Below are 9969 nucleotides of genomic sequence, written 5' to 3' on the forward strand. Positions count from 1 at the left end.
TTTTTTAGATTATTTTAAAGTACTAATTTTAAAAATATATATATTTTTTCAAAATATATTATTTTAATATATTTATAATTAAAAAATACTTTAAAAAACAATTATAATCACACTTCCCAATCCAAGTTATACTGGCTTGGAGCTTCATCAAACAATGATGGATAGGGGTTGAAGCACGGGGTAGTGGGTTTCTAATGTAGCACTAATAGTTAATTTTTAAAGGTTTTTTTTTTTTAAATGTATTAAAATAAAATTTTTAAATTTTTTTTTTAATATCATCATATTAAAATAATATAAAACTATTAATTTGAAGTAAAAATAAAAATTAAATTTTTTTATAAAACACTTTTAAAACATACAAACACACAAAACCTCCTCAAACCTGTACGCATGCTTGTTGACTAGCTAGCTAGCTAGGATTTCAAATTGGAGCTTGGGATTTCATTGTTTCCTCAACAAACAAACAAGAGGCTAGGACTGTGTATGCTGATATAAATGGTATTAGTGAGGTAGCTTTCCCAGGTTTCTATAGTGTTTGGCACTTGCCTTTCGTTTGATAAAGTAGATGTGGATTTTCCGACTTGAAACCACCGGCCACTTATCAACAAAGCCCATTGTTTTATCACTTGAGTTAAAATGCAATGACGTTTAAACCATACCATTATCTTATTATATTCATATTCATGATTATTACTTTTAACATTTTATGCAATTCTAGTACATTTTATTTCATGTCATATTTTTATATTATCCTAAGAGATAACTCACCTAGCTCCTTGATTGGACTTCACCACCAGATTGTAATATTCCACGAAGCACCTGGGAATGGATTGTATTGATTGGCCATTGAAGTCGTCTTCGTTCTCCTAAACATCTTTGTTGCTTTAATAAAGTCCTGGGTCGTGACAAGTGACAATTGAAAAAGAACAAATAAAATGGAAAATCCTCCACAAGATATCCGTAAATCTTTAATTAAATAAAATGAATCGACAAGAACTCCATGTATCAAAAATTCATGATCACAAGTTACCGCAACCAAGTTGTTTATGCGAGTATTAGAGAATTGTCGCTTGTATTTTTTAGGGCACGGATAAAAATATAGTATTTATTATTTTTTAAATATTTTTTTATCTATAAAATATATTAAAATAATATTTTTTTTTATTTTTTAAAATTTAGTTTTAATATTAAAAAATTAAAAAAAATAATTTAAATCTATTTTTTAATTATTTTTTTAAAGCTTAAAAAATACAATTAAATTATACTACCAAACGGTATATAAATTATTAAAAAATAATAATATAGAGGATATAATTTAACTGGTCATGTCTTGAATTTATTCTTAAAAATTATCAGTTTAAATATTATAAATCTTAGAACTACTAAAAATTTATATAATTATTAATTTTAGAATTTTAAAAAATTAATATTGATGAATTTAATCTAGTTTGGATATACATGATTAAAATAAATAAATAAATAACATTTTCCCAATTTCTCACAAACTTCGCCTGGTACATGGAATGGAAAAATACAAGTCGCTATTTTTCCAAAATCTTCCACTAGAGTGGACCCTAACCCTATTGTCCCCCCAGGGACCCAAAAAGGACAAAATATAAAGAAAGCTTCACCAATATTACCACCCTCCACCATGTCAAAGACCACCACGTGTCCTTCCCGAAACCTCTACTTTCTCCTAGACTCCCTCTACATGACCCCACCCTACAGAATCCTACAAAAAAATAACGAAATCCCACACATCCAGATCTCCTCTCAACCGTCGGATCATTCTAACGACTCAGAGTCATTAACACACAAATGAAGCGATCTCCCTTGCCCTATAAATGCAAACCCTGATTCTGAACTTTCCGTTACGAGAACACGCTCTAAAACGCAAAGGATAAGCAACGAATAAATAAATCAAAATCAAAATTTCTTCTTCACTTTGGTTAGTTTAGATTTTGACGCGGATCATGGAGGTAGAGAACAGCAAGAGGAAAGATTTAGATCTGAAGCACTTGGGGTTTGTGAGGATAGCTGCGATTCAGGTTTTGGTTTGCGTTTCCAATCTTTACGATTATGCGAAACGCAACTCTGGGCCTTTGAGATCTGCTGTTGGAACTGTTGAGGGCACTGTTAATGCTGTGGTGGGTCCTGTTTATGAGAAATTCAAGGGCGTCCCCGATCATCTTCTTGTCTTTCTTGATCACAAGGTAATTCTTCATGCTTTGATTGTCGGTTTCTTATTTGATTTTCATGATTTCGATCTATGGGTTTTTTTTCTTCTCTTTGGATCTTTGAGGTTTTTTCTATCTTTTCCTTGCTTTATTGATGATTTACTTGTATTTTTCACAAAGATTACCGTATCTTTGCTTGATGTTTCTTTAATTTATAGAAGAAAGAGCAGTTATATCTTAGATTAGTTTTTATATGGTTGTGAAAAAACAGAGGCTAATAACTGTATTTGATGGCTGCAGGTAGATGAAGCAACAATCAAGTTTGATAAGCGTGCTCCTCCTGTCGCTAAGCAAGTTGTGAGCCAAGCACGCTATTTGATCGAGAAAGCGTCGGAAAAGGCCAAAGTGCTTGCGAACGAATTTCAAGCTGGAGGACCACGTGCTGCTGTGCATTATGTATCTACAGAGTCCAAGCATTTATTCCTCACTGAATCTGTGAAGGTGTGGGTTAAACTCGACCAGTATACTACGGTCCACAAAGTTGCAGAGGTCGCTGTTCCCACAGCCGCGCATTGGTCAGAGAAGTACAACCATTTCGTTAAGGAGATGAGCCAGAAGGGTTATGTAGTGTTTGGTTACCTGCCTGTGGTTCCAGTCGATGACATCTCCAACGCATTCAAGCAAGGTGAAGCAGAGAAGAAAGAAGATGCAACTGCACAGAAAGATTCGGATTCGTCAGACCCCGAGGTTCCAGTCGATGGCATCTCCAACGCATTCAAGCAAGGTGAAGCAGAGAAAGAAGATGCAACTGCACAGAAAGATTCGGATTCTTCAGACTCCGATTAAAAAAATTGCATCGAGAGCAAGGGCATCCTTTGCCTAGTAGTATGGTTGGTGAAAATCTCAATAGGGTTTGTGGGTGTTGGGGGCATCTTTTGCCTAGTGTTGAAATGTGAACTGCATGCCAATATGTAAATGAAACTCGGTTGACCCTTTCTTTGTATCAATGGATGTGAGTGCTTTGTAATTCTTCTTCGTATGTTTTTCGGAAATGATTGCGCAGGATTAGTTGAGTTTTTGACGGTGTCGTCAGCATCTGCACCCTTGTATCTTGAATCCCCTGGCCTAATAGATTGGTTCTTGAGATATGCAAGGCGGCTAGGACGCACTGTGGTTTTAAGCAGTCTGTATTTATCTTCCGCAGGATGTGGTTCTTGTTCGGGCAAAAACATTAAATTCGATGCTCCTTCATGTGGTGGTTTTAAGCAGCCTGTATTTTTGGAAGATCCTGTGTTCTTCAGGGTTTCAAGTTTCCATCGCTTTCATTCTCAACAATGAACTCGCGGGTCTGTTCTCAAAAGATTGCATTATATCATAGAGCGAGGTCGTACAGCCTCGTGGGATGATTACAAGTAAAATTTTCGACAGATTTTCCATACAGCACGGCGAACCGGCCAATGAACATCACAGAAATCGTTTTCACGTTTTGAAATCTGAATATAATAATAATAAAAAAGTTTGCAAATTACAAGGTGCAGTTGCAACTGCATTCTTATTTATCTTACCTGCGGTCCAAATTCTGATAAATTACCCTGTCCATGCCACCCCCACTAAGCAAAAATAGCAAGGTTATCTAGGAACAATGATGAGGGAAAATGCGAGAACCTTTCCCTGATCAAGTGAGAAAAGAGCTATTAAAACTCGTAAAAGGGCTGGACCAAGGTGTTAAACCAACCGACACTCGTACTGTCCACAGAAAACATGACTTTAAACATCAATCTCCACTCTGGTTCCTCCAAGAAAGCCCCTTGTCAGCATGCTAATGGAAACTGAGCTTTCTGCATCCATGGGAGAAGATTGATGAGTACTGATTGCATGATCAAAGATATCAGTCACAGTTCTCTATTAGATTTGGAGATTCAAAAAGTTCTCCATTAGACTCATAAAATACGCTTCCCCAAATATCTTGTGATAATGATAAATAAGTTTCACTTTGATAAACAGTACGCAATAACCCAGAAGATCGAGCTTTGGACGAAGTCATGTTATCAATAATTAGAAGCACAGAAAAATCATTTTTATTTCCTAAGCAAAGTAACAGATGATGAATAACATCACACACCATGTGCATGCTTCCAATCAACCACTAAATCAGGTTTCAAGGTTCCAAAACATATCCCCTATGCTGCTTCATCCCTACTGGTGTGAAATGCGTAAAAACATTCAAACTATAAAAGCCTAAGAATAAGAAACGCGTTATAGACCGATATTCCACACAAACATACTCCACTAAGAGCACATAGTATGGTAAAATTTGTTATGGTTACTTACAACTAAATTTATGAAGCTAAATGCCTTCGTGAGATCAAACAATGGTATAGTAGCTTGGAGATCGAATCATCTTGAGATCAAATGATAACTGCATTTTCTTACATTTTTACAACCTGAGTCATCATTGCCCCTCCAGGCAACCTCGTATTCTCACTGTCAATGCCATCGATACATTTAACAAGAGTTCCAATAAAAAAGTACAAAGTCGTTTGTGCTGGTGCGAAAATCTTTTTTGGTTGTTAGGTGAAGAAAAAAATCTCAAATTGCAGATCTTCTAAGATAAAAGTAAACCAAAAATCACCTCAAATTCCACACCCTAATATAAAAAAAGCCTATTGATGTAAGATCATAAACTTTGCAAAAGTTGTCATTCAATAAAACTCTTAATGCTACATGAATGCGAGAAAACCTAGGAACACGAAGCCACCAAACAAAATAACCACAACACCTTCAATCAATATTTCAGCCGAACATGCTCCACACCACACAAATATACCAACATAGCACCAACCTAGTTTAAACCCAATAGAACTTGAAAAAACAAACCTTGAGTCAATGCATTCATTCACTTGGGGGCACCATAGCTATCTTGAAGGAGGTCATCATAGGGGTCCCTTCGACCAGGCACCTGGCTAATCTGAGCATCCCAAGCAAGCTGTGCATTGTGGCGCTCAAATGTCCAAAACCCATAAGGGCGAAGGGGATAGCTCCACATCTCCTTAGTCTTTTGGCATCGATCCTTGACGGCATATACGCGCTCCCTGAACTTCCGGTCCCTCTCCTTTGGATCCTCCATTAACCTCAGAACCAAATTCTCAGCAAATTCCATAATAAACCCCATCTTCTCTTCCTAAGAAACCTAACTTCCCAATCAAACAAACACGGAATAATAAAAACCAGTACATGAATTTTCTCAAAGGAAACCCAAATCAAGAATACTGGCCAAATTGGACCAGATAACTATTAAAATATAACAATCAAATCGATCTAATGAGCCCAAATTAATAATGAAGATAATCAATTTAAATAAGTATTAACAGCAGAGATTACCTGTTCAGTTTTGAGAACTCGCTAAGCAACAAACAACGTTTTCGGCTTTGATTGACTGTTCTGTTGGGAAGATGAGAGGGGATCAGAAACCAGTTAAATCAATGCAATAATGCAAAGTGCTGGAGTATAGATTTGGGTCAGGGCCGAGGAGTCATGTTGTTAAAGCCCATGACAAAGTAATAAGGACACGAGACCAGGATCAACGTGGGCGTGCAAATCATAATTATATATTTTACACATATACGCAGCATCAAATTAATGTGAAATATTAACATTTTAAATCATTTAAAGGAATGATAGCATAGCAATCATAGTTTTTAAATACAGTCTGGTTTGAGTTTCAAGTTTTAATCAAGTTATATTTTTTTTAAGTCAAAATGATATCATTTTAGAAAAATAAAAATCAACGTGTTGCAACTGAGTTTTATTGGGTTAACTCGAGTTTTGCCTTTTCTTATTTTTCTCTTAAACCTGACTCAATTTCAGTCCTGAATTGATCCGATCCCGAGTCAACCTGTCAAACTGAATTAGATTTGAAAACTATGATAGCAATGAAACCCAGCTGGTGATTGACATAGTCTCTGTGCATTACATGTTGCGTTGTGCAGGGTATTTTAAAAGGATGGTCGTGTTTATTTTTTTAAATGGTTTTAATTTAAAAATAATAATAAAATAATATTTTATTATTATTATTTTTTAAAAAATTATTTTTGATATCATCACATTAAAACAATTCAAAAATATATAAAAATTAAATTTTTATAAAACATTACTAATTTGAACCATATTTTCAAGCAACATTTTAAAATTAGACATCCAGGAAAAAAAAAAACATGTTTTGTGCCAAAAAAACAAAAATAAGTTTATTGTTTGAACCTTTAGTGAGTTCAATATTCTGATAATTTTTATATTTTTAATTTTTTTTTCATTTAAAACCAAATTAATTCAATATTTTTTAATATTTTATTATACTGATATAAAAAAATTAAAAAATATTTTAAAAAAATCAATTATCAAATATGCCAATAATAATAATAATAATAAAAAAAGGGCTAGGAGGAGAGCAAAAACTACTAGCATATTCTGAAGGCTCGATGCTTGTGCAGTACGTATCATTATGAGGAAAAAACAAAGAAGAGCGTAGTCATTTCTATAATACTTGAATCTGAGCTTCAAATCTATGCATGCATGTAATTATCAAGCAAACATAAAGATCGAACATAAGGACAATAAGAAGTTTTGTCCTCGTCATTTATTTTCTTGGAGATACAGCTCAAAAGCTAAAACAGCACCCAATTTCCAGTTAAGCTAGTCAGTTCTGCTAGATTTCGAATTAGCCAAGTCTTTTACCCTCTCCTAACTTCCAAGTTTGGTTCAAGAATTCATTTATACAGCTACATTATGTACAACAAGAAGCTACAACAAAAGAAAGTGATAATTTCAGGGTTTGAAGGATTAATCGAGATGTTCAAAAAAAAAAAAGAAAAGAAAGAAAGTGACACAGGCCAATTACACCCAAAACTCGAGTTATAAAGTTTAGGGATCAATCAGCCCTTTGTCTTCCTGCGGTGAGTCAGTCATTGCCTGTTGGGAACTGGGATGAGGAAGGAAAGGAGCAATCTTTTCGACAGTCAGTGGCTTTTTAAAGCATCCATTAATTAGGCCTGCACTCATGAACTGATCTATCTTCTCAGATTCAGACTCCGAGCTGAAACCAACGATCTTACTCTTCACACCGAGGGCTCGCAGCGATCTTGTTGCGAAGAAGCAGATGTAAATAAGCAAATGCATGCCCATAGCTTAAAGTGAGAAGAATCTGACAACTTCCATGAAATAATCTTTGAGAGTTATAATATTAGCAAACAGCTGGAGGATATATACATCTCTCCTATAGCCATTTTCCCTCAAGGAATTAGATTTTGGATGTCCTGACAGTATCATGAAACTCAATTATCTCCTTGTGGAGTTCTCTAAAGAGAATACAGATGAGTGAATTTCCCACAGAGGCTGCATTTTTCATAGTGTGACTCACATGCCTGCAGTTGCTGCCCTTTTAATCTACCAAACTACATCATATTATTGTCGCGATTTTCATTCTTTAAGAGATTGTCTTAAGATAAATTAGTGGAATTGAATCATTTTTCTAAAAGTTCTTGGATGCATCCTTTTAGATTGGTTAATGGTCCTGTCCATGATTTTGAACTAATTAACTTGTAGATCTTGAATAATTCTGTTGTGATTTATCATTATGTCTTCGTACTGTCACAGACTACCTCTATATTCCAAGTTTTCGTAAAACAAATGAACTAAAAATACACTCTCTTGAGTTGAAGGCTAAATAACTGTACCTCAGGCCCAGTGGCAACGTGAACAGGCATATCCATATCCATGAGGATGAGGTTGAAAGAAGCCTTGTCACGACTATGAAGATCAACAGCTTGCTGTCCATTTTCGGCAACTTGAAATTTCACCCCAAGATTATTTCTCCGTATAAATTGGATTATCTGCGTCTTGTTGTGTATTCGAGCAGAAGTGTCATATTCCACGAGAAGCACAGAGAACTTGTATGGTTCATGCCCTAGTTTCTGCCTTTTTCGGCTTCTGTATGAAAATGTTTATCAATTCTTAGAATTCTTTGCACATAATCTTGGAACTTTAAACTGGGAGATATTTAAAAAAATCCCACGATTTAATTCAAAACTAAAAGAAAAACAATGTTAATGGAACTTTATGCAGGTTTCTTGGATCAAAGAGAGCAGAGTTGATTAAAATCCAAGTACTACATTCTAAAGCCTAAATTAAACAAAAGTATAATAAAATAACGCCTACCCCTCTGTGTCGTCACTGCCATTCCTCAAACTAAGCACATCTTGCTCCTTTCCAAGAGTAGCAGAATGATCAAATCCAGTTGCACTATCTTCCTCTTTCATGGTTTCATCAATGTCGATCATCCTTTTTTTCAGCCAGTGATTCACAGAATCAATCTTTTCTCTTACTTTACTATGGTTTCTTTCATGTCTGATATCCCTCGTCTCATTGAATAGCTTCATGGATTCTTCTCGGCCTTTCTTCAGTTCCATGATCCTATTGGCAGATTCAAGCATCCGTCGATCCATTTCAGAAATGGTATCGTTCAGTTTTGCAAATGTATTCTCAAGTTCAGGATAAATTTTGGTGGCTTCGTCAGCTTGTAACATACGGGCTTGGGAGCTTTCCCTGACCGCTTCATGATAAATTTTAGTGGCTTCGTCAGCTAGTAACATATGGGCTTCGGAGCTTTTCTTGACTGCTTCGCTCATTGCTTCGATTGTCTCCCTGCTTATCCCGGGAGATACATTGATCCTTTGAATGAATTTTTCAACAGAAACAGCCATTTCTGCAATTCGGGTACTGCTGTCAACATCAGTTTGAGTTTGATCTTTGATGCCAACATCAGTTTGATTGTGATCTTTGTCTGCCATAGATGAATGGTTTCTTGACTTTCTTGCTTTTGAGAGAGAGAGAGAGAGAGAGAGAGAGAGGTGAATTGGTTAGTTTGCAGAGAGCGCCAAATGAAGAGCAGTTATTCTGTAATGGAGAATGATTCTTTCACATGCGGGTGATATTAGACAGAAGATGCGGGTGATATTAGCATTATAATTAAATTAAAAATAAAAAAAAAAAACTAAAAAGAAAAGAAATTTAATGCAAATCTCCTCACAGAACACTTTTATCGGGATAGTTATTTTTGTTTTTTTTCAATTTACTTTTTCCTATAATTTTTTTATTTAATATTGTATTAATTTGTTTAGAAATTAGACTTTATAATATGTTTTGATTTATTTTTTATTAGATTTATTTCATAAAAATAAAGCTTAGCGGGTTAACCCGAGTTGTCTCGGAATATCTTTTTTTTGTTATTTTTAATTGAATTTTTTTTCAAATATTATCATTTAATATTAGAATCCAACAAGATCGGTTAGGAATTGAATTTTATAATTTATTTTAATTTATTTTTTATAAGATTATATTAATCTCATGATTAAAGTTATGAATTTAACAGGTTAATTCCGAGTTAAATTAAGTTGCTTTTAGATTTTTATTTATGAAGATTATCTCAATCTTATAATCCAGGTTATAAATTTAACGGATTAAATTGAATTATTTTTTTTTAATATTTTTTTTTAATCTCATAACTAACTTCACTAGATTATATTTTATGAAGTTACTGTACATTTAACGAGACGAACACGATTCGAAAGATTTAAAAAATCAACGGCTAGGGGGACAAAAAAAAAAAAAAAACTGGAGAGAAAATGACATGGAGGTCATAGCATAGCTACTAAGAATTAGGAAATTAAGAGTTCATATCTCCAAAAAACTAAAAAAAGTAAGTGCATAAAGCTCATGGATCGACTGGCAGATCTCTCTT

At 34.5% G+C, this 9969-nt stretch overlaps 2 protein-coding genes across 3 annotated transcripts; one reads left to right on the forward strand and one right to left on the reverse strand.

The window, feature by feature from the left end:
• The first annotated feature begins 1858 nt into the window (after positions 1-1858).
• Positions 1859-3204, forward strand: LOC118061091 (REF/SRPP-like protein At1g67360). The gene is made up of 2 exons (XM_035074484.2): positions 1859-2213; positions 2478-3204. The coding sequence occupies exons 1-2, from the start codon at positions 1974-1976 to the stop codon at positions 3021-3023; spliced, it is 786 nt and encodes a 261-aa protein (XP_034930375.1). The 5' UTR covers positions 1859-1973; the 3' UTR covers positions 3024-3204.
• A 437-nt stretch (positions 3205-3641) lies between these two features.
• Positions 3642-5713, reverse strand: LOC118061103 (uncharacterized). Of its 2 annotated transcripts, none has more exons than XM_035074502.2 (3): positions 5559-5713; positions 5055-5367; positions 3642-4015 (listed from the first exon to the last, which is right to left on the reverse strand). In XM_035074502.2, the coding sequence occupies exon 2, from the start codon at positions 5347-5349 to the stop codon at positions 5074-5076; it is 276 nt and encodes a 91-aa protein (XP_034930393.1). In that variant the 5' UTR covers positions 5350-5367; positions 5559-5713; the 3' UTR covers positions 3642-4015; positions 5055-5073. The 2 variants fall into 2 exon arrangements, with proteins under 2 accessions (XP_034930393.1, XP_034930401.1); XM_035074510.2 differs by having other exon boundaries at positions 5055-5371; positions 5559-5685.
• Positions 5714-9969: the final 4256 nt, after the last annotated feature.

This window comes from Populus alba, chromosome 1 (genome assembly GCF_005239225.2).
Source record: "Populus alba chromosome 1, ASM523922v2, whole genome shotgun sequence".
Classification (NCBI taxonomy): Eukaryota; Viridiplantae; Streptophyta; class Magnoliopsida; order Malpighiales; family Salicaceae; genus Populus; species Populus alba.